The sequence below is a fragment of the Lepidothrix coronata genome, unplaced genomic scaffold (genome assembly GCF_001604755.1).
Source record: "Lepidothrix coronata isolate B3197 unplaced genomic scaffold, Lepidothrix_coronata-1.0 Scaffold28, whole genome shotgun sequence".
NCBI lineage: Eukaryota > Metazoa > Chordata > Aves > Passeriformes > Pipridae > Lepidothrix > Lepidothrix coronata.
In genome coordinates this window covers 3,615,100-3,638,311 of record NW_016690208.1, presented here as the reverse complement: position 1 = coordinate 3,638,311, position 23,212 = coordinate 3,615,100, and the positions used below count along the sequence as shown (strand labels likewise).

At 53.5% G+C, this 23,212-nt stretch overlaps 1 protein-coding gene across 2 annotated transcripts; it reads left to right on the top strand.

Annotated features, from left to right (window-relative positions):
• Window positions 1-22,836, top strand: SARDH (sarcosine dehydrogenase). Of its 2 annotated transcripts, none has more exons than XM_017810314.1 (22): window positions 1-223; window positions 304-413; window positions 1,133-1,451; window positions 2,007-2,185; window positions 2,653-2,832; window positions 3,221-3,344; window positions 3,534-3,634; window positions 4,819-4,923; window positions 5,286-5,415; window positions 7,422-7,508; window positions 7,622-7,712; window positions 9,539-9,680; window positions 11,271-11,354; window positions 11,828-11,941; window positions 12,459-12,597; window positions 13,126-13,239; window positions 14,627-14,774; window positions 15,113-15,206; window positions 19,942-20,104; window positions 20,387-20,555; window positions 21,038-21,173; window positions 22,177-22,836. In XM_017810314.1, the coding sequence occupies exons 3-22, from the start codon at window positions 1,139-1,141 to the stop codon at window positions 22,300-22,302; spliced, it is 2,739 nt and encodes a 912-aa protein (XP_017665803.1). In that variant the 5' UTR covers window positions 1-223; window positions 304-413; window positions 1,133-1,138; the 3' UTR covers window positions 22,303-22,836. The 2 variants fall into 2 exon arrangements, with proteins under 2 accessions (XP_017665803.1, XP_017665802.1); XM_017810313.1 differs by having other exon boundaries at window positions 301-413.
• Window positions 22,837-23,212: the final 376 nt, after the last annotated feature.

Genomic DNA, 23,212 nt, shown 5'->3' with positions numbered 1-23,212 from the left:
GTCCCTTTCCTCGCCGTGTTTGCTCTCTGGCATCCAGCTGACGACTCCAGCCAGCGCCGAGCGAGCCCGGGAGGCTGCGAGTCCCCCTGGCCCCAGCTGGGCTGTTTGTTCTCTGCTGGGCACCGAGCCGGGGAGAAAAGCAGCATTTTCCTCCCTGTTTTGAATTTCTCCTCTCTGCTGGACTCTTTGTCTTGGCTGAGGAGCAGCTGAGCCACGAGAAGGGGTACGAAGGAGCCCCTCTTTCCCTTTCTCCCAGGCTGGCTCTGCTCGCCTCCGGTTGCTGGTTAATATTTTTTGCAGCAGGGGCAGAAGGGACGGAAGAGGAGGAGGAGGAGGAGGAGGAGAGCATCAGAGGAAGGCAGGGGCCCCACGGCCATCGCGGCAGGGAAAACCAGCCCAAGTGAGCCTCACTGGTGAGTGGATCCTGGTGGGAATGTGCCGTGGGCTGTCCGGGAAACTCTTGCAGTGTCACAGGATTTCCGAGTAGGAGTTTGCAGCTTGGCTGGGCTACGGAGGAACTGGGAGGGGATAGTGAGTGTTTTGGAGGCCACGTGGCAGCAAGTTGGAGGTCTCAATGGGGTGATCTCTGGGGCAGCCCCTGGCCATGGCTTGTGTGGGAGTGGGACAGTGCTGGCCTGTGAGACCCCACTGCACGCCCTTTGTGCACCCAAAACCATGTGTCAGGAGTGATTCCTGAGCCATGTCCTCAGCCAGGACCTGCATGCAGGGTCTGCAGGGGTTGCAGGGTATCTGCAGGCAGGATCTGTCCCCGTTTCCACCCCCAGCAGCCATTGCACCGCCCTCTGATAGGGAGCAAACCTGGCACCTTCATTGTGGCCAAACAGCTCCTGAATTCCAGAGGGGAAAAAAAAGGTGGTTTCTGAAGGCGTGAGCAAGCACAGGGTTGATGTGCCTGTGCCCCCTTTTTAAGGGAGGGGGGCACTCCAAAGGTTGTTTGGGAGCTGCACACACGCTCAACTGGGATCCCATTTCCCAGGGGATGTGCCCTAGGGCTCGTTTAGCCCCTGCTCAGTGCCCAGAGATGCTGCTCCACGGAAACGGTGGAGAGTTGAGCAGCCAGGCTGGCTGGGGATCCCCACCCCTGCCAGAGAGATGATTTTGGGATCTGCAGGTGGAGATGTCCTACGTGAGCTGTGCCTTGCGGGCAGCTGCCCCCCGCCTGCCAGCCCCCTGGAGGAGCCCCCGGCCCTTCAGCAGCGCCACGGGGCCCACGGCCAAGAAGAGTGTCCCGTACCAGAAGACCCTGAAGGAGGAAGGCCCCGGGAGTGGGGAGCCCAGCCGGCCCCCGCCATCCTCGGCCGAGGTGGTGGTGGTCGGGGGGGGCAGCCTGGGCTGCCAGACCACCTATCACCTGACCAAGATGGGGGTCACCAACGTCGTGCTGCTGGAGAGGGACCGCCTGACCTCGGGCACCACTTGGCACACGGCTGGTGAGTGGGTGGGCACAGCGCGGGTGCTCCCTGGGGTGGGCACCTGGATGCCCATGATTTGGGATGTGCTGTTGTCCGTGGAGTGAATCCATTTCACAGGCTGCATCTGGATGTGCTGGAGAGTTTGGGCTTTAAATGTGGACAATTTCAGCATTTCTATTTTTCCTTTTCTGTTGAACATCCCCCCAATTTTTTATTTTTTTTTTTTTTAAGATTCACGTGGCCACAGGAAAATGAAACATTTTTTTTTCCACAGGTATTTTTTTTACCTTCTTTAAGCCACTTTTCTTTGGCAGGGAGGAGGACCTATCCAAGCTTTTTCGTGTTTTGTCACTTTTGGGGTCGTCCACTCCTTTTTCCCATTCATTTAATGCCCAAGGAAAACAGAAGCCGATGGTTTGTAGCGCTCCCACGTGTCCACGAGATGGAGCAAGAGCCCCGCAGGGTGACGCGGGACACGCGTGGGATCACGGGGCTCCCTCTGCATTCCCACTCCGGGTGATGGAGGGGTGACGGAGCTCCTGTCCCACCCGTGGACTGTGTGTGTGTCCCCAGGTCTCCTGTGGCAGCTGCGTCCCAGTGATGTGGAGGTGGAGCTGCTGGCGCACACACGGGATGTGGTCAGCCGGGATCTGCCGGCGGAGACGGGGCTGCACACGGGCTGGGTGCAGAACGGGGGGCTCTTCATCGCCTCCAACAAGCAGCGTCTCGACGAGTACAAAAGGCTCATGTCGGTAGGGAGAAGCCCCTCTGTGTGTCCCCCAGCTGAGTGGGCTGCAGGAGGTGGCATTTATTTGGGAGCGGGGCTGGGGGTTCCCAGGTCTCTGAATGATCCATCCCTTGCTGCCTTCCCACCCAGAGAGCTGCGAGTGGCCTGGGCAGCCTCCTGACTTCCATAAAGCTGCCAAAATCTGGCAAAATGCTCCAAAGTCAGCAAAATTAAATCCAGCCATGGATTTTTGACCACTCAGGTAGTGGCAGCATCATTTTTTCCAGCTGCACGGGCAGCAATACGGGGCCATATTCCCTGAAATCTGAGCAGACATCCCACCCCACACTGGGCTTAGGGTTTGCTTTGGTGCAGCAGTTGCCTCACCAGGGAGATGAACATGTCCTGGGGGTCTCCTCCTCCTCCAGCAGCAAGTGATGAGCAAAGCTTTTGTTTCCTGCTTCAGCTCCTGATTTTTTTGTCCACTGGCAGCTGGGGAAGGTGTATGGTGTGGAGTCCTACGTCCTGACCCCATCACAGACCAAGGACCTGTACCCACTGATGAACATTGATGACCTGTACGGCACCCTGTACGTCCCCAAGGATGGCACCATGGATCCAGCTGGGACCTGCTCAACTCTTGCCAGAGCAGCAACTGCCAGAGGAGCTACGGTAGTTCTTAATTAGTAATTGCTCATTAATGCCTATTGATTCTGGGAGGAGATTTCATCTCCTCCTTCTCCATCTCCTTTCCCACTAAGGCAGAACTGCTCCTGCAGAATCAGATCTTTCCCAAGAAGGATGTTGTCACGTTGGTTGAGTAACAGTGACAAAGCTGGCACAGATTTCCTGAACTGTGAGGTCCAGAAAAAATATAGGGTGGAAAAAAGACCTTTAGGAGCAAGACAAGGCACCCAAGGCAGGGAGGGGGCCATTGCCAGAGCACTTCTTAGAGTAATTTTTTCCCCTAATTTGGGGACTGGGTGTCAGGTGAGGTGGATTGAGGTCACAGTGCCCTTGTGACCCTGCCATGACTCTGCTGCCCTTCCTGTGCCACCAGATCATTGAGAACTGCCCAGTCACCGGCATCCAGGTCAGAGCTGATGATTTCGGGGTGAAGAGGGTGTATGCAGTGGAGACAGCCCACGGGACCATCCAGACTCCCTGTGTGGTGAACTGTGCAGGTACAGGGCGCAAGGCAGGGGGGAAGCTGTGGGATGGGGGCTGTGGCCGCAGGGCACAGCTGGCTTTGCATCCTGTGAGCCGGAGGGTCTGCAGCAGTCCGTGTCCTCTTGTCTGGGCGGGCTGCAGGACAGTTTTCTGGGGGGTGTGGAGGACAGGTCGGGGCTCAGCGGGGGTTGCTCTCTCGGCAGGTGTGTGGGCACGAGCCCTGGGCCGGCTGGCCGGTGTGCACGTGCCGCTGGTGGGGATGCACCACGCCTACGTGGTGACCGAGCGCATCGAGGGCATCCAGGTCAGTGCTGCAGGTCGGCTCCTCTGCCCTGGGGGGCAGTGCTGGTGAGGCAGGAAAGACCCCCCCTTTCCTGGGACTCCCAGACCTGTGGGACCCCACTCTGTTCCTGCCTTCAGCGTGGGCACGTGCTGCCAGGTTGGGCTCTGCACATGGGGAGGTGCACACCTAGCAGGGCTGTCAGACCACTTTGAACAGAGTCGAAGTTAATATTTAACAATGTTACAACTGGCAAGATACTTCTTTTTTTCTTTTTTTTTCTTTTTTTTTTTTCCCTCAGTAGAATTGTTATAGGATCTCTGCTGTGCTTGGTGAATCTGACAGCAGATTCATAAAGATCCCAAACACTTTCTGAACAAGCCCCAGTCCCAGCAGGCAGAGGTGTAGCTCTCCAAGCATTTCTAAACTGTCCCAAAAAATCCGTTCCTGCCCTTCGGCTGCGGAGAATTCCTCAGGAGTTGAAGGAGGCTTCATTGTCTCAGGCACCAGTGCTTTGAGGGTGACACATTAATTAGTTTCCATCCCACTGACACAGTCTGTGTCTGACCTTTCAGTACGAGGTGCCTCACTGTAAAAAGTGCTGTACGTGATTACATTTCTATCCCAGTAACTCCACTGCGCTGTGCACAGAAAGAAAGACTTCTCAGAGAAGAGGCTGCAGCTTGCAGACCTCGGTGCCTCTTGTTCAATCCACCTAATTCCGCTTGTCAACATGGATTGCAGTAGACCCTACAGCAGTACTTCCATGTTATCTAAATGTTTCTCCATCCATTATTCACGAGAACAAATCCCTCATTCTTCGCGCACCACTGCCCACGTGTTGAGCTGCTGCCTCCTCCTGCAGAGGCGGGTGGCGGAGGAGTGATGTTTTCTGAGCTAGGATCAACCACGGGGGCTGCTATGTCTCCCCCAAGCACCCCCAGTGCTGCTCACGTGCCTGCATAAACCACTTTGCCTGTGGTTTCATCAGCTTTGCTGGAGCTGAGCCGGGTGCCTTCCTCTTGGGGCAACACGGGCACCCAAATTTCAGGGCTGAGGGAACACCCAGGGAGTCATTGCTGCTCCCATCCTTGGCAGGTCACTGCTGCAGGTGCCCACCCTCTGTCCTGGACCTCCACCTCGTGTAGGGGTGTCCTCATTGTTCTCGCTCCCCTCTCACCCCTCCGCTCCCCGTCCCTGTTTTTCAGAACATGCCGAATGTTCGCGATCACGACGCCTCGGTCTATCTCCGTCTCCAAGGCGATGCCCTTTCCGTGGGTGGATATGAGTCAAACCCCATCTTCTGGGAGGAGGTGAGCAGTGCCAGGAGGTTTTCGGGGGGGAACAAGGCAGGTTTCCAGGGAACCCACCTCAGAGGGATGGGCGCAGGCATGAGGGCCTCAGCCCCTGGATGCTGTGGGTACCAACCTCTGTGGGGCTGGTGGGCAAAGCACGGGAGAGCATCTTCCCTTTGGGTCTGTCTGTGGCACAGACAGGCAATACAGAGGCAACAGGAATGAGATTAAAAGGCTGGACTGGGGCAATTCAGAGGCCACTGTGCAGTCCCTGCCCTGTGCATCATCCCTTCATCCAGGTGCAGGTGCCAGAGCTGAGAAGTTCTTACAGCAGCAGCTGTACTCTATTCTGTGTCCTGATTCCTGTTTCCCACCCTCAGGTATCTGAAAAATTTGCTTTTGGCCTGTTTGATCTGGATTGGGATGTTTTCATGCAACACATCGAAGGTGCCATCAACAGAGTACCAGTGCTGGAGAAAACGGGCATTAAATCCACTGTCTGTGGGCCAGGTAACACGGCTGTGGTGGCACCATAGTGGCTGGGGTTCCACCCAGGATCTTGCTGGAGGCAAAGAGAAACTTCATAACGTGGGAAAAAGGAAAACTCTCTAAAGGCAGAGAAAGTGCTGGTGGTCTGGCTGCAGTGGTGTCATTTTCCAAGGGGTGGCATTCCAGGCTTAGCCTGGGTGGAGAAATAGAATCATAGATTCACAGGCTCACAGAATGGTTTGGGTTGGATGGATCTTTAAAGATCATGTAGTTCCAAACTCCCTGCCATGAGCAGGGACACCTTCCACTGGATTAGGTTGCTCCAAGCCCTGTCCAACCTGGCCTTGAACACTTCCAGAGACAGGGCAGCCACAGCTTCTCCAGGCAACCTGTGCCAGAGGCTCACCACTCTTATTGTAAATAACTCCTTTCTTATAATTTCTTATAATCTTATAGATGTCTTATAATCTTGTAGATTTCTTATAATCTAAATTGACCTTCTCTTAGTTTAAAACCATTTCCCTGGGGAGCTTTTTGCCTTGGTCCAATCTGGGTGTGAATAGCACAGATTTACAGACAGGGTTGTGGCCACTGGACTGGAAAATTGAGGGGCAGATTTTTTTCAAGCAGTGGCCATTGTTTTACCAAGTGTTATCTTATGTAATTATTTTTACTACTTTGTTCTGGGCCAATGACATTAGATTCACCTAGATTTACATCCTAGGCTGTCTGGTGTGGAGTCAAAGGCCATAATATTTCTCCAGTGGTAGCTGGAGGTGAGACCAGCCATCAAGCCCAAGACCTGCACACTTGGTTTGGCCTTAAAATCCACCATATGCTAAAAAAGAAACTGTAATAAAGCTCTTTTTGCTGAGGCACTTAAAAGGAAACCCTTGAGGCCTTTATGGTTGTATGAGGGGAAAGTAGGGCACGTCTCCTGCCCCGTGGCTGATCAAACATGATGTGTACAAGGTGGAGACCTTGGCCCTGGGTCCAGTGGTTTGATTACACTGCGGTGTGAGCAGAGCTGGTGGAGACCTGGCTTCTGGTAGATGAATGTCTATCCTTTGTAGTACAGTAATGTCATTTCCAAAGGGTCAGTGCTCCTCCTTTTCTCCTTCTTGATTTAAACCAGCAGTTTGTGACAGCTGAGTCACGCTGGGCTGAAGCAAACAGCCAAGGCTTGTCCTCTGCTGTGAGTAACTGTGCCAAGGGAGCCCTCACTGTCTGTCCCAGGGCAAAGTCAGCAGGGCTGGAAGGAAGGGGAGGTGCTTTGGGTGTTGCTCCATTGAGTTTTAACCTGGTGTATCAATACGGGGATAGTGGCACATGAGAAGCTGCTCTGGTGACAGTGGAAATATTGTGGCTCTGCTCTTGCCTTCTCCAGTGATCATGGGAAACAAGCTGGGCACTGCTGAGGGGGGAAGGACCAGGCTGAACTCCATTTTCCCTCTCTCCTTTCACATGGATGGATGAACCACCATAAAATGGGGAGGAGGATTGCACCCCTCTGTTAGGATGCTTTGTTGTCCTCCCTAGTGAGGACTTGGATAGGGACTGTGGCTGATGGCCCTGTGGAATAGCATTGGCAGCAGGAGACATCATTAGCACAGGAGTCTGGGGAGGCATCAGCAGCAGTCCCTCAGCTGAACAAAGTAGCTGAAAGTCATGGAATTTCCCAGCAGAACTCAATGAAGGTGAAATACAGTCATCATGAAATGTGGCTTAGACTTTAAAAAGGCAACTAACAGATCAGTGCAGCCCCCTTGACTGGGGGATTGGGAGAAAGAAAGAGCCCTCACAGTGCCTAGTGCAACTTCTTTTGGGGGATTCATTTTGTTTCCCAAATTTTCAGTCCACTCCCAAGCTGGGAAGTGCTTGGTATTGGTCCAGTTCTGGCCCCACTGATCTGTCTGGGAGCAGGATGAGGTCAGCACTGGAAGCTGCAGGAAACCTGCTCCTGAAGTGTGTGATGTGTCCCCACAAGCCTGTCCTGGCCTCACTGGCACATCCCCTCTGTCTTGCAGAGTCATTCACAGCCGACCACAAGCCGCTCATGGGAGAAGCTCCAGAAGTCCGAGGGTTCTTCCTTGGCTGTGGCTTCAACAGCGCTGGTAAGAGAGACCCAAAGGAATCACACCTTGGGCATCATATCCCAGGCAGAGCCAGGCACCCACAGCTGTGCTTGGCCTTCTGGCCTCATCTGTATCCTCGCCTCTTCCCCCAGGGATGATGCTGGGAGGCGGCTGTGGGAGGGAACTGGCTCACTGGATCATCCACGGGCGACCGGAGAAGGACATGTATGGCTATGACATCAGGCAAGTCACCCTGCCTGTCACCCCTCAACCTTGGGTGATCCTTGGGGACAGTTTCAAGGCAGGACTGGCTGCTGGCATCGGGAGTGGGTGTCCTGGCAGCATCTGTGCCACTGCCTGTGTCCCTCCAAGGAGCTGGAATCAATTACACGCAGTGGCTTTAATGAATTTACACGTGGGGTTTATCTCATTTGCCTCATTCCACTTCTACACAAACAGCTTCCATCAGGCACAAGGAGATGGTGGTGATGGGGAAGGACGGGCTAATTACGTTTGGGTTCTGTTGTTGTTCAATTAGTGCCGTGCCTAATCCTCTAACTTAATAATCGGGGGGGGGATGATTTCAACAGCAGAAAGATTAGCTTTGCCCCCCTCTGCTCCACACGGGCCGAGAGTTTTGACTGTGCAGATGTTGGCTCAGTAATTGCTTTTAACTTGCTTGATTATCTTTGATTGGGTGTGGGCTTTCTTACAGGGCTGTTAGTGACAGCAACCACCTTGTCGGGGACAAAGCTTTGAAAATGCTGTTGCTTTAGTGGTAAAGCTCTAAGTGCCCCACTGACTCAGGCTGGGGGAGTGGGGTATTGGGGCCTGCAGAGATCAGTGGGAGATGCCTCCAGCTCCCTCCCTTTACCAGCTGGGCTAGGGATGGGGATGGAGCAATGGAGAAATCTCCAGGCTGGACAGGCACTGGGTTGGCACCACCACAGCCCTTTCAGGGTGACCCCAGCCCCACTTAGAGCAGCCGGGGGCTTTCCATCCCTTGCACCTGGATGGAGCATCCCCCATATCCCATCTGCCCTGTCATCAAGCTGTCAGTCCCATTTTTTTTTCCTTTGGGTGATGATTACTAAGCTCCTCTTTAAATAACTCCCTTTTCTGCACATTTCAATATTTATCCTCTCAAAACACTCGCTTGTAAATATTTCATCTGGCAGCTGTTGCCCGCTTGCTGCTGTCAAAAATTCAGCATGTTGGTAAAGGGGCTGGGGCTGATGGGGCAACCAGGGGTGCCAGTGACATGCCATGTGTCACCTTCTGCTTGTCCCCTGCCAACAGAAGAGGCAGCTGCTCTCACAGAGAGCCCATGGCTGCTTTTGGGGAGCATCACTTGCATTGCTTGCATAGCTCAGCTCTGGTGTCCTGCCCCTCCTCTGAACCCAGGCAGTGGGAAGGGAAGCTCAAAGTATCATTTTAAAAGACCCTAGAAATGACATTTTGTCTTGCCTTTCATCCCCTGCCTGCCTCCTTTTCTCCAACCCTGGGAAAGGTGCCACAGTGCCCAGGGCTGCTCTCCAGGAGTTATAGGTCTCTGGTAATAACAACCTGAGCGTGTGCTGAGCTGGCACATTCCTTCAAGGAGCTTTTCTGTTTGAAAGATGAAAATATGTCAAACGAATTTAAAATGATTCGGGTTTTATTTGTATTTCAGCCTGGGGAGAATTGGATGAAAAATGTAAAGAATGTCCAGGGCTCATTCCCTCATTGGGCTGCATTTGAACCCAGAGTGTGCTCTGAGGCTGGGGGGCGGAATTAACCTCAAGTTTCATTTTTTTTTTTTATTATTTCCCCCCTCCAGAAGGGATGTATTCTGCTCCCAGTTGCTCTGGGGTAGGGCTGGGAGCTGGATAGGGGCGCTGGCTCTCCTGGCCAGCACTGTGGCATGGCCAGCACCCTGCTTGGTTCCTCTGCTCTTCTACCCGTTGAACTGGTGCAGGAAATAGCAATTTTACACCTCAGCAGCTGCATCCACATCTGGGTCTGGTCAAGAGGAGGCACCTCAGGAGCTGGTGGGCCCATTGGGATGCTGCTCTCTCCCTGCCTTCCAGGAGGTTCCACCACTCCCTCACCGACAACAACCGCTGGATCCGGGAGCGGAGCCACGAGTCCTACGCCAAGAACTACTCCGTCGTCTTCCCCCATGACGAGCCACTGGCAGGACGCAACATGAGGAAGGACCCTCTGCACGAGGTGAGGGCATTTTGCCATGTGAGGAGCAATGGGAGACCCTCACAGCATCCTTGCAGCAAAAAAAGAGGTCACAAGGAGTGGCTGCAGCTGTATCGCTCCCCAGAGCATCGTGCTGCATCCATGCTCCCGTCCATCCATCCTGGGGAGATCCCTGCCAATCCCAAAGCTCACTGAGTGCACACTGTGAGGGTGCTGGGGCCATGGACAGTTTAATGGTAGAGATGCCAAGCTTTCCTTTAATATTTAACTTGGCAAAATGGCATAAGAGCTCGGTGATGACCACTGGGCAAGGGAAAAGTGAAGAGAAGAGTTCAGAGGCTGAGTCGATTCACTGCCAGCCCAGCTCGGGGGCAGCTGCCAGGGCTGAGGATGCCAAATGCTCACAAGAATGAATCTCCTGCTGCTGCTCACCGTGTCCTGCAGCAGCAGGACCTACAACCTCAGCAGCAGCTTCTCTCCGAAACAGAAGCCAGGACATGAGGAGGGATGTGGGAAGAGTGGGGAGCAGCTGTGCCTCTGCAGAGGTGGATTTGCCAGCACCCTCTTAGTGGTTTTACTCCCTGGAGCCACCAGCCAGAGCTCTCCCCAGCTCCTACCTTTGCCAACCACTTCCTTGCACAAAGCTCTGTAGGTGAGCACCCTTTAGATGTAGCACTTGTGAGAAAAAACCAGTTTCCAGCATTTTGCAGCACCAACAGCGCCCAAGCCATGCAGCTCAGAGCCCCCCAAATCACTCAGCACCCCCAGGGTGCTTGGAGTGACTCAGCATCAGTGTCTTGTCCCACCACATCACCACCAGCCCCATTCCCAGCCCTGGCAAGGAGCAGCCACATTTCCCAAGCCCATTTCTACCGGAGAGCAGAGGCTCAAGCAGTAAAACAGACATCCCTGCCCTCCAGCCCCCGGTGTTTGGTTGACAGCTTGGTTGTTTTCTGTCACTGAGGATGCAATTTATTTTTTAATAGCTTGTCTAATAAGCAATGCCCATTTGACTGACAGCCTGGTATTTATCCATGCAGCTCCAGAACATGTGCTGTGTTTTATAAATAGGCACTGAATCATTTCTGAAATGTTCAACAAAATCTATTCTTTTCTGAAGAGAGGCCCCAAACAAAAATATCTTAATGGATCCCTAATTAATTGCATGCAGAGAGATTTTCCTGAGAGCACAGAGGAGGAATGAGAAGGTTGCTGTATAAATCTTAAATGTTATTATATAATTAGTCTGTGAACATCAGGGGTAATCTTGCTCTGTGGATGTAGCATCTCTCAGTCAGTAATTTGGGCACCGTAGCACAGGTTTTTGGGGGTGCACAGCTGGCCTGCTCAAATGCTGCCTCTCGACTACCCTTGAGGCAAATATCCTTTGGGGAGGGGGGGGGATAAAAATCAGGCAATTTGCAGGCAAGTTTGCCACTGTTTTAAAAGACAAACTGCAGTGCTGATTTTGGCTGCTGACAGCCAAAGCCAAGGGGTCACAAATCTGATCTGGAGCACGAACCTGCACCTGAGGAGGGCAGCTTGGACGCTGCTCAGAAAGCAGTGAAAAGGCTGTTTTTAAGACCATTTGTTCCCATTTGTCTGGTGTAGGAGCTGCTGCGACAGGGCTGCGTTTTCCAGGAGCGGCACGGCTGGGAGAGGCCGGGCTGGTTCAGCCCTGGGGGAGCAGCCCCGGTAAGCATGGCACGTGTTTTGGGGGGTGTTGAGCCTAGAGGGTACCAGCTGTGCCCAGAGCATGTAGGATGTATCCTGTGTGTGCAGTGTGTGATATGCTGCAGCAGTTGCATGTCCCCAAAAAGGGTCTATAAGAGCTTTCGGGCTATAATTCCCTGTAACATCAAAAAGAGGGAGATCTGTGTGTGCATGTTGTGTCTGTCTGTCTGCCTGTCCCTCTGCAACAGGCAGCATCTGCCTGAAATGCCCCAAACAACAGGCACTGATATATTGATGAAAGCAGCGGGCAGGGATGCTGGGGTGGGGACCATCCCCATGGGCAGGGATGCCAGGGAGGAGAGACCCATCACCACAACCACGTCCTTCATGGACCCACTCCTCTCCTGGAGTGGGGTGAGTATGACTAGGAGAGCCTTGGCTTCAGCCTCACATCATCTTCCTCGCTGTCCCCATCCTCCCACTTCTTCCCCCAGGTCCTGGATTACGATTACTACGGCGCCTACGGCCGGGAGCGCCACAAGGATTACACCTACAACCGGCTGCTGGGGGACGAGTACACCTTCGACTTCCCCCCTCACCACGACGTTGTGAGTCCAGGGCTGACAGCCCCGCCTTTCCCCTGGCCACATCTGGAATTGGGGCGGTCAGAGGCAGCAGAACCTGCTTTGGGTGGAGTTGGCCAGGTTCAGAGGGAGGGGAGGCAGCAAGCTTCTCCTAAAACTGGGGAAAAACGTTCCAAAAGGATTAAGAGGAGTGTGTGGACCGTGCCCAGAAGCAGGAATTAAGCTGCTGCTTTCCTAAATGAAACTGTTGATAGCAGCTTGGGGGAAAAAAAATCAATTTGATAAAATTTAATTGTTATTAATTATAACTGTCACTGCGTTAGTGAGGTAAGAAATGGGACTGAGCATACAGGATTGCTTGTCAGGCTTGCTCCATTTAACACTTGATTTTTTCAGGAATGTTTTGAAGTCGTACAGCCTTCAAAGGCACCAGACAAGTGTCCTGCTATCATTTCCCATTACATAAATGCTTTAATTTGTGCTTCCCTTTGTGAGGTGAGAGCAAGGCTCAGCTTCAGCGCTGTGTTTGCTTTAATTTTAGATCAAGAATGAGTGCTTAACGTGCAGAAATGCCCTGGCTCTCTTTGACATGTCTTATTTTGGGAAATTCTACTTGGTTGGACCTGAAGCTACAAAAGCAGCGAACTGGCTGTTCAGTGCTGACGTGAGCAAAGCACCAGGTACCTCGTTTCAGCTGCATGCCAGGGAAATCCCACCCCAGAAAACCCCATGGGGGCCTAAACTGGCTTTTATTTTGAATGCTGCTCTCGCAGAAGATGTGGGAAGCGTGTGGGAAAGTCTGCTTTCCCTGTCTTCACAAGACTGGATTCTCCTTTTTTGTACAGAGTCTCAGTGCTCTGAGCTGGGGGGGGGGGGCAGGGAGGGGTATCTGGCCCTCTGGGTCCAGTTGTGGATCACAGCTGGAGATGTGATGGGTACTGGAGTAAATCAAGCACAACCCTCACCAGCTGTGGTTTGCTGTTCCCTTCTCCGGGGCTGGGAGGCGGGTTATGGCTTTTCCAAGGATGAAGATCCAGCTCCTCATACAGCAAAGAGAAAAAATCATAGTTCCTGGTGCTGAGATACCCCAGGATCCATCAGGGCACAGTAAGGCAGTGGCATGGAACGATGGGGGCAAACCTTCCTGCTACCCAGCTCCCTCTGCCAGGGCTGGCTGATGGGCAGCAGTGCCCGTGTCCTTCCCGCAGGCTCCACCGTGTACACCTGCATGCTGAACAAGCAGGGGGGTGTGGAGAGCGACCTGACTGTCAGCAGGATCAGCCCTGGGGACCCAGCCTCCCCTCTGGCCCCTGCCTTCGAAGGTAAAAGCCCTGAGCACGGGGGTGCTGGAGGTGGGAGCGTTTCTGCGGGCACTGGCTGGGTTCACCTTCCCACAGCTCAGCTCCCAGCCTCTCCCATTGCATTTTCCACCCAAAGATCTTTCCAGTCCCAGGAAACCATGGTGACAGGTTTGTTCCAGCATTTCCTCCATCCCTGCCACGCTGGAGGGGCTGCAGGCGTGGGGGTTATTGCGTTTTCCTAATGGCAGCCACCTGGCTTTTTCCACCTCTGTCCTTTGGTCCCTGTAACCTGATTATCACTCCTGTCCCCGGGGCCCTGCACTGCTCATCGGTGTTATTGGGTTTGTCCAGCCCTGGCTGGCAGCTCTGACCTCTGTCTGAGCCCTTATCAGCTGCAATAAAGAGGAATTGAAAGGGAGCAGAGCAGCCCAGAGGGCAGAAATGGCATTAGGCAGCAGAGGAGGAGGAGGCTGAGCTCGGTTCCGGCAGCACAGCCAAGCTCCGGGGCTGCCACCAGACAGGGGTGTGCACTTGTGCCCACAGAGCCCTGTCCCCACACTGTGTCACCTTCAGATGTGCTGTGGGGCCAAGCTCACCCCCTTTGCCCCAGCAGCATGGGGTGCCAATGAGATCTTCCATCCTCGTGGGAGAATCCTCCTTCCCTCTCGTCTGGGGCACTTGCAGGGGAAGGAGGGTGATGGGAAGTGGATGGCAGAGCTGTGGGGTTTGTCGGGTGATGAAGGAGTTTAATCACAGCAAAGTCTTTTTTTTTCCAGTTACAGTAGGTGGCTGCACTTATTATCATTATGACAGATTATCAAAGAGCAATTTTGTAGTGGCAGGAAAGACAGAGGGAAGATTGATTACATATTAATCAGCTCTCAAACACCATCCTTGGGGATTTTTCCACCCAGGATTAGCAACGAGATGAAATTCCTCCTTGTGCACAGTACAGCCCCTGCACTGGTTATGGCTCGGTCACTGTAGTATTCCCTGCTTCCACCTGTGGCTCCCATTTCCCTCCACACTTAAGGGTCTGTTCTGTACAGGGACAAAAGTGCAAGTGCTTTTGCTCTTGGTCTCTAGGGACAAGGAGGTTTTTTCCCTTCCTATGATGTTCACACACACACAGGCGCCTCCAGGTTTCAAACAGCTTTTTATACGTTTTCTTCTTTGGGGTTTTGATGGTTTTCATTGTGCTGAGCCCCACAAAAGGCAGTAAAGCCCTCCCTTGCCCCAGAACCATTTAACCCCCCGCTCTTGGCAGCCCACCCTGGTCTGTGCACACTGGAGAGGCTCAGGGTTCCATCTCAGGCTCTGGAAAGCAAAACCAGCCTAGACCTGAGCTGGGCATCACCCCCAGCCCAATGCTCTTGACCCTGAAAGGCTGCTGGGGGGTGTCTTCCAGGGGATGGATACTACCTGGCTATCGGCGGGGCCGTGGCCCAGCACAACTGGTCCCACATCACCTCTGTGCTGCAGGACATGAAGCTCCAGTGCAAACTCCTCGACTGCTCAGAGGAGCTGGGCATGATGAGCATCCAGGGCCCTCTGAGGTGAGCGTGGGGAGAACCTGACCATGGAGGGATGCAGGGAGGGATGGGAGAAGGGATGTGTGGATGGAGGGAGGGAGGGATGTCTCAGATACAGGTCCCCGTGTTGGGCAGGGCTAGGTGTGATCTCCATGACAATGATCTGGCTGGAGTAATGTTCCATTTTCTGGGAAATTAAATTTCTTTTGAGGCTCTGACAGCATTGCACATCACCCACATCAGCTCGTCCTTAGAGCGAGAAGTCTGTCTTGCCAACAGGATGAGAGAGCAAGTTTTAGGGATAACCTTGCGTCCTTTCAGCTGTGTCCTTTCACCACACCCACTTTGCTGCTTCCCCACAGCCGTGTCGTCCTCCAAGAAGTGCTGGACACCGACCTCAGCAACGAGGCCTTCCCCTTCTCCACCCACAAGATCACCATGGCCGCAGGATGCACGGTAGGACGGAGCCCTTGAGCTCCCCAGGAGCTCTGTGCTCTGAAGTGACCACCCACCAACCTGTGCAGCCAAGCATAGAATCACAGGCTGGTTTGGGTTGGAAAGGACACTAAAGCCCATCTCGTTCCAACCTCCCTGCTGTGAGCAGGGATGCCTTCCACTAGACCAGGTTGCTCCAAGCCCTGTCCGACCTGGCCTTGATGGGATGGGACATCCATACTTTCTCTGGGCAACCCATTGGAGTCTCTGGACATTCTCTGCTAGGGAACCTGTCTGCCTCCACATTATTGCAGTGAGGTTTTGTTGCATTTTTTGTTTGAAAAGGCCAAAATCCAGTATGGGAGCAGGATGTTTCCCTCCCTGACTGCCTGCCAGGTGCCAGCCTGCTCTCCCAGCCCTCCCAGTGGTGTCAGAGCCTGGGCTGAGCTTGGGGAAGGGACATGGTGACTCATGGCTTTGCAGTGATGGCAGAGGAACAAGAGATGCCTCCCATGGATTAGGGTGAGCGCTGGTGATGAGATTTCCTTGACACTCCAGACACTTTCCATTTCCCCCTAATCATAAAATAGAAAAAGGGATGATTTAATGTAAAGCATGTCAGGTACTGGCAATAAGGGCTGGACAGCCCAGGGAGCCACTGTGTTTGATCACAGGAGAAGTCTGACAGCCTTAAGTTTCCTGTACAAGTACAGATCATCCTGCATTTGCCCAGACTTCAGGGCTCACTTCAGCTGTGATGAGAAAAGTGCAGAATTGTTGCTGCTCCATGCTAATGCCTCGGGTGAAGCCCGTTGGAGCCTGAGCGAGGGGACAAGAAGCCCTTTGGAGTGATGGTGATGAGCAGCAGCTCTGCCTGGCTTGGGTGCCTGGTAGGGACCCATGGGTGGGGGTTCTCAGCAAGCTGCTGGAGATGTACCTTGCCCAGGTTGGCAGCCCAGCACCTCTGCCAGGCCCTGCAGCCATGGGTGGTGTCACTCGGAGGTGTTGAGGGAGGAAGGCTCAGCCTAAAGTGTTTTGGTGTCGACTGTGTTGCAACGAAGTGGAGCCTGGGGGTTTGCTGGGAGGTTTCACAGCACTGTCTGCCTGATTGGACTCCTGCATCTCACCTGGTGCAGTGAGAAAAGCACCTTAAATCCCTCTGCCACCTCACCCAATGTTATCCCTGAGGAAGGAGGTGACGGCAGCTCTTTGGGGAGTTCTGTCATGTGTGAGGCTGCTGATTGAGTCTGCTTGAAACACCCTAAATAGAAGAGTTGTTGACCACAAAGTATCATTTTGTCAAAAGAGAAATGTCCTGGGAAAACCTGCTGCTGGCAAGTTTGGGTATCAAGGAAAAGCTTTTGCTACGTTTCCCAAGGAGCTCTGACTTCACGCTGATGTTTATCCCATATGAAATATTCCTTTTGTTGCAAAAACACCCTTTGGAAGAGAAGGTCGAGTTTGTACCCCATCCTTCCCATGGGAAATCTGGGCAAGCTCTGTTCCCAGGGCATCCCTTTCCCTCTGGAGGAGCAGGATGGCAGGAGGGACCATGCCGAGCTCTCACTCTGGCTCTCATGCCTGTGCCTGATGGGGGATGAAGGAGGTGAAGGTGCAGCAGTAAATCTTGTAAAAGGCAGCAGGAAAGCTGGGAGGTGGAGGCAGGTTGGATATTAGTGAAATTGGGTTAAGCCACGTGCGGCCACTTTTCATTCAGAATTAGAGTGGCTTTAATTCGACTGCAGCTGGCTGCTGAAGGGATTGCTGCTAAATCAAATTAGGGCTTCTTGATTTGTGAGCAAGAGCCTGGCCAGGGTTTAGGGTGGTTTAACTGAGTCACAGATTTTGCCCAAGTCATATTAGTCCTCCAAACCATCAGTACCAGTGTGCCCTGGGCTGGGGTATCAAAAATGCACAGTGAGTCCAGTGTACCTTAATGGGGGGAGAACAGTGGCCTGGGGGACTCCAAAGCCAATTCATTGATGCAGGTTGTCCGAAATTTTGAATTTTAGTCCCCACTGGTGAGTTATAATCCTCCCTACATCCTCCCTTGTCACAGCTGTAGCAAGCTGATATCATCTCATAATAATCTCCTCATCCCCTGGGAAAGGTGTGTAAATGTTCCTTCCTCCAAGGGTGTGATTAGTTTATTTGCATTTCACTTCAAGTTTATAAAAAAGTAATCCAGTCCTGTGAGGAAAAAATAGCTGGTAGAAATTTTGTATCTTCTTCTGAGACTAAATTCCCTGACTGTCAGAATTGGTGTGGGCTGGGGGGGAAGACTCCCTTCCTGCTGCCAGGGCCACTCTTTGGGCAGTCTCCTTTGGTCCCCATTGAACAATGAACACCAGGGTCTCCATCCCACGCCAAAATTAGAGTGGGAGGATTCCTCAGGACAGCAGGCTGAAGCCTTTGCTGATATTATCACCTTCCAGGGGGATTAAACTGAACCCAACATCTTTAAAAAGTTATCGCTGAGATTTTCATGCATTAACTCAGTAGTTGAACAAAATCAGCTGGAGTGAAAGGAGAGTTCCAGCAGAGTTAATGACTCTGGAAATTACCTACTGGTTTGTGAGTTTATATATAGCGTCTCTCATTGTATTGAACAGCAGAGAAAGGTCCCCCTTTGAATTTCACTGCTGGATATAGGGTAAAGTTCAGGTTTTCATTTTCTAGAATGCTTTTGAATTGCTGCTCAAAAACCCAGGAGTTGATGCTTTTCCATAGCTCCGGCTGCTATCTAACAAAAAAACCTGTTCCTAGGGGAATTCAGCAGAAAGCCACAGCAGCAGCTGAGCCCAGCCCTTGGCATCACCCATCGACCTCTGTGGTGGGATGTGGACCCTGCCCGGGGTACACAAGTGTGGGGGCAACCTTGACCCCTGCCTGTGCAAAGCTAATGACTGGCACCCCTATTTTCCAGGGTGTTTTCTGTGGAGAAAACAGCTCCTGCTGGGATGCTTGCTCACCCGGAGCAGCAGTGGTTTGAGGGGAAGTTTCTCCCAGGAGTAACTTGCTCTTGATAGTTAAGTGCACTTTAGTCGCAGTCGCAGGCAGGGTTAATGAGCCGGGAAGTTGCCTGTCGGTCCCCAGAGCATCTCCTGCCGCAGTGGAGATGGAAGCTGGCTGCAGCAGCTTGATCTCTGGCTGTTCCCTAATTAGATGACACCTTTGTGTAGAAGAAAAAGCTCCTCTGCACCCCTTGTGTGTGTGCACCTGAAGAAGTGATTGCCAGCCTTTGTTACTCTCTGCGGGGACCAAGGGAGTGCTGGCTCCCGGCACGGCTCGGCTCGTTGGGAGGAGGCTCAAAATAAGTTCCCAATATCTATGGGTTCCTTCTTTCTCTCCACTCCTATTGTAAAGGTTAAGGCTTCTTACAAGCTGCCTTAAACTCTGCTTGAGGGCATTATTTTTGCAGGGGGATATTAGGGGAAGCAGGAATGGATTTGGGTGCCCTCTGGCCATCCTCGCAGCGGAGAGTCCAGGCACCCCTTTGGCACTTCTGCCTGTTTTGAGCAGCAGCTGCTGTTGTCTGTTGATGTTTGTGCCCGGGATTAAACAGCACAGCTGGGACCAGCTCTGGTTGTAGTAAGAGCTCAGCAAATGGCAAAATGCAGCTTCTGCCCCAATGACACCTGGAACCAGCACAGGCAAGCCAGTCCCAAGTCTGTGGAGTGTGTCCAGCCAACAAACCTGCCTGGAAGTCTCTTCCAAGCTGAAAACTGCTCTGTTAAGACTGACAGCTCACGATCTGTGGTGCAACTCTGGAGTTGATCTGTCTCCCAGAGCCGACTATGTATTTGCAGTTGATGTGCATACAAAGGGATGAACCAGAGGGGTTGTGTGGGGGAGGAAGTGAAGAAATACAATGGGATGAATCAGAGGGAAACGCAGCTCAGACTCAAGGGCTGTCTCCAGGGAAGGTGCCTGAATCGGAGTGGCCCCAACTGGCCTGGAAAGCTTTGGGAATGTAAACTGTTTCATAGAGACAACAAGAAGACACAGGCAAGCTTGCCTGGGTAAGAAGCTGGGGGAACATGGGCAGGGCAGTCCCAGCATGGTCTGTTCCCCTGAGAGTGCAAGCAGGCTCCATCTCCAAGGATAAGGTTTCCCCAGAGAAGCACCGAGTCCCCTGTGCTGATCTTCTCATTCCTCTTTGGAGCTTCATGCATTCAGTGTGGAGCTAATTTGGCAGCACTGCTTTAGGGCACAGCCTCCATGGGGGAAATCCTGAGCATCTCCCTGGGGTGAGTGGGATGTGGGTCGGGACACTGGGCTCAACCCCTGCCTGGCAGCCTTTGGGTGCCTCTGCTGTGGGAGCACCATCCCAAGTCGGGAAATCCCTGGGGGATAGCAACCATGAAGTGCCCCAAAGCAGGACAGTCCTGCTGGAGACTGGCTTTCCCACCTCAATGGATCAGCAGAGGGAGACAAAAGCTCGGCTGGAGCCGAAGCATCACATCTAACCCCAGCTGGGCTGCCTGCAACAGTGGCCAGGGGATGCTGACAGAGCCACCTCTGCCCACTGTCCATCCCTCCTGGGCACTGACGGTAGCTGGGCTTGAGGTGCCACCTTGGGCTGTGCGCAGATGAGAAATTCAGTCTGACTCTGCCTTAGAAAGAACACAGAACTGCCTTCCACCACGAGATGCCCACAGGGTGCCCAGGCAAACCAGCTTTCCCCCCGACACGGGCGTACATGGCTCTGCAGCCTCTCCCACTCTCAGGGATGTTTGGCCTCTTGCGTTTACAGGTCCGTGCCATGAGGTTGTCGTTCGTGGGTGAGATGGGCTGGGAGCTGCACATGCCCAAGGCAGACTGTGTGAAGGTTTACCGGGCGGTGATGCAGGCGGGGGCCCGGCACGGCATCACCAACGCCGGCTACAGAGCCATCGACAGCCTCAGCATCGAGAAAGGTGCCTTGCTCTCCTTACAGCAGCACTCGCTGCTTTTCCTCCAGCCAGGGGACCAGGGCAAAGAGCTTTTCCCCAGCTTCAAGGGCGGGTTAGTGGTGCAGAGATGCTACTGGTCCCAGTGCTGTGTGCTGTGATTTCCCCAATATGGGCTCCTCTCGAGGGTACTTTGTCTAGGGCCAAGTGAATGGAGGGGTGTCCAGGAGGCAGGGGTGATGTCTTGGCCTCCTCATGCTGCTCACCCTGGCAGAGATCACCTGGTTGACCCCTGCTTGCTCCCTGCAGGGTACAGGCACTGGCACGCGGACCTGCGCACCGACGATACCCCGCTAGAAGCCGGCTTAGCCTTCACCTGCAAGCTCAAGTCCAGCATCCCCTTCCTGGGCCGGGAGGCTGTGGAGGCCCAGAAAGCCAAGGGCATCTTCCGCCGCCTCGTCTGCTTCACCACAGATGAGTGAGTACCACTGCTGAGTAACACTGCTGGCTCCAGCACCAGCACCCTCCCCATCCCCATCCACCCCGTGTGTACACACACAAGTGGTACACACACAGACACAAACACAGACACACACACACACACATGTGGAGCTCGGTTACGAGCCAGCTCAGCTGTTTTCCATGCTCTAATTCCACCTCTAATTTAAATCCCACTGCAAATTCCCTGTTGGATCCTTTAATGGGAGCTGGAAACGGTGTGACAGGGAGTGGGTTGGTCTTGTTTCACCCAGAGCAGCGGGAGGTTGTGCAAATTGGGCTGGAGGGACTTTGCCAGTGCCTGGGTTGAGCACAGGGATGTTCATGGACCTGTGGGCAATGGGAGTCCTGGCACATGGACTGGCCTGGGGCAGAGGTGGGGTCTGGCCTCCCCAAACTCCTCTGGCCTGTGGGGGACTGATGTGGGGCTTTGCTGATGGCAGCTCTGCCTTCCCCTCGCAGGAAGGTGCCGATGTTTGGCCTGGAGGCGGTCTGGAGGGATGGCAAGGTGGTCGGCCACATCCGTCGGGCAGACTTTGGATTTGCCATTGACAAAACCATCGCCTACGGCTACATCCATGACCCTGAGGGGGGCCCAGTGAGTACAGACCCTCTGGGGATGGCTGTGCCTCCTTCCCCAAGGGGCTTATGGGGGGAACATAGTGCTTGTTTGGTTTGAAGCCATAGGCACAAACCCATTGCTGGCATCTGGGGTGTGAGATGGGGCAGCAGCTCCTTTGTGCTTCCCCCGTGGAGGTTGGAGTGCGAGGGGTGTCACTGGAGGGCGAGGGGTGTCACTGGAGGGCGAGGGGTGTCACTGGAGGGTGAGGGATGTCACTGGAGGGCGAGGGGTGTCACTGGAGGGTGAGGGATGTCACGGCTCAGTGGCAAGGTCAGTCTCACCTGTTGTCACTCTGTGAGGTCCCAGCAATGCTCTCTGGCCCCAGCACTGCCTCAGATGTTAATTGCAACGGAGTATTTAATTGCAGTAGTGAATTAACTTATGTTATAGGGAGCAATGTCCAATAGGAGCAGAGCAGGCTCTTAATTAAGCCTGAGAGACTCCTGGAGAGGCAACCAGATGCCCTCATTAAGCAGTGTGCTGTAGTCAGAGGCCAAGGAACCCATGCGGGGACAGAGGGTTGGGGACCCTCTCTGTGCCAGCTGTGAGCAGTGCATATGCTTGTGCTTTCATCCTCATGCTTGCCTTGGCTTTTAATCCTGCATCAGTGCAAGAGTCCCAGCTCAAGTGGTTTGTGGTCCAGTTGCCCCTGGGAACACCCTTTTCTCCCCGTGGTGAATGTTGTTCCTTTCCCCTTTCCTTTCCCACCTCCATTTTCCTTTTCACTGTATAACTCCACAAGTAAAAAAAAAAAAAAATTCAGATACTGACCAATTTTTTTTTTTTTTTAACAGAGTGCTTTCAACATCTATTTTCCTTCTCTCTGTGCATCCTCTTGGAATGGCAGGGCTGGGTTTTCTGCGGAGAGCAGATCTGTGGGGCGGGGTGGGAGCTTGCCCAGGGGTGGAGCTTGGATGCTGGCAGGGGGCTGGTGCCCTGCAGCACCAAACGGGGATTTCTCCATGGCTCTGCCCCACAGGTCTCACTGGATTTCGTGAAGAGTGGCAGCTACGAGCTGGAGCGGATGGGAGTGACCTACCCCGCCCGAGCACACACCAAGTCCCCGTTCGACCCCGACAACAAGCGCGTGAAGGGCTTTTACTGAGCAGGTGCTGCGGGCACTGGATGGGGAGAGGGAAGAGCCCATTAGGAGCTGCCAGCAGAATTCCTGGCCCTTGGGTGCCCCAGCTGGCTCCGAGGTCAGCTGGAAGAGCCGGGAAATCACCTGCAGTGAACTTATCAAGCAAATTTGGGTCGAATTAGAGGGGAGAAGAGGAAGAGGTTCTAAAAAGTCCAAAGACTCTGTTGCTCTGTTTCCCAAGTGAAGCAGTGCCACTGCAGCAATAATTCTTTTCCATGGGTTAATTGGCCTGAAAACAGTGTTTTGCCTGACTGCATATGAAGTGGTTTCAGTTTTTGACTTCGCTGAAAACTCTTTCCCCCAAAATGTAGTTTCACACTGCCTGGAAATGAATTTTTTTAAACTAACTCTGCTGTTAATACAGCTGTAGCCTCCATACCTGACGAGCCTCTGATCCTTTGCTGTGTCCTCACTCCAATGGGTGTCACCTCCTTTTGGCTGTGCCCTGGGGACCCCGAGCTGGGGTGGGAACACTCGTGGGGGCTATGGAGGGAAGGGGCTGAGGCACAGGACCATTGCCCAGGTTCGTGCTGGGGATGCTCTGCCTGCTGCAGGGTTTTTCTCTGCCAGTACTGTTTGTGCTTGTGTGTCATAGAATCGTGGAATCCCAGACTGGTTTGGGTTGGAAAGGACTTTAAAGATCCCTGCCATGGGCAGGGACACCTTCCACTATCCCAGGTTGCTCCAAACCCTGTCCAGCCTGGCCTTGGACACTTCCAGGGATGGGGCAGCCACAACATCTGGGCTGCTCCCGACACAGGCAGGACCAGCTCAGCGCTGTGGTGTAAATGGGCAGCCAGGGCACCGACACCTTGTCCCCACCCTCTGGCAGCAGATCCCTCCTGCTCTGCTGGCATCTTCCCGAAGGTCACCT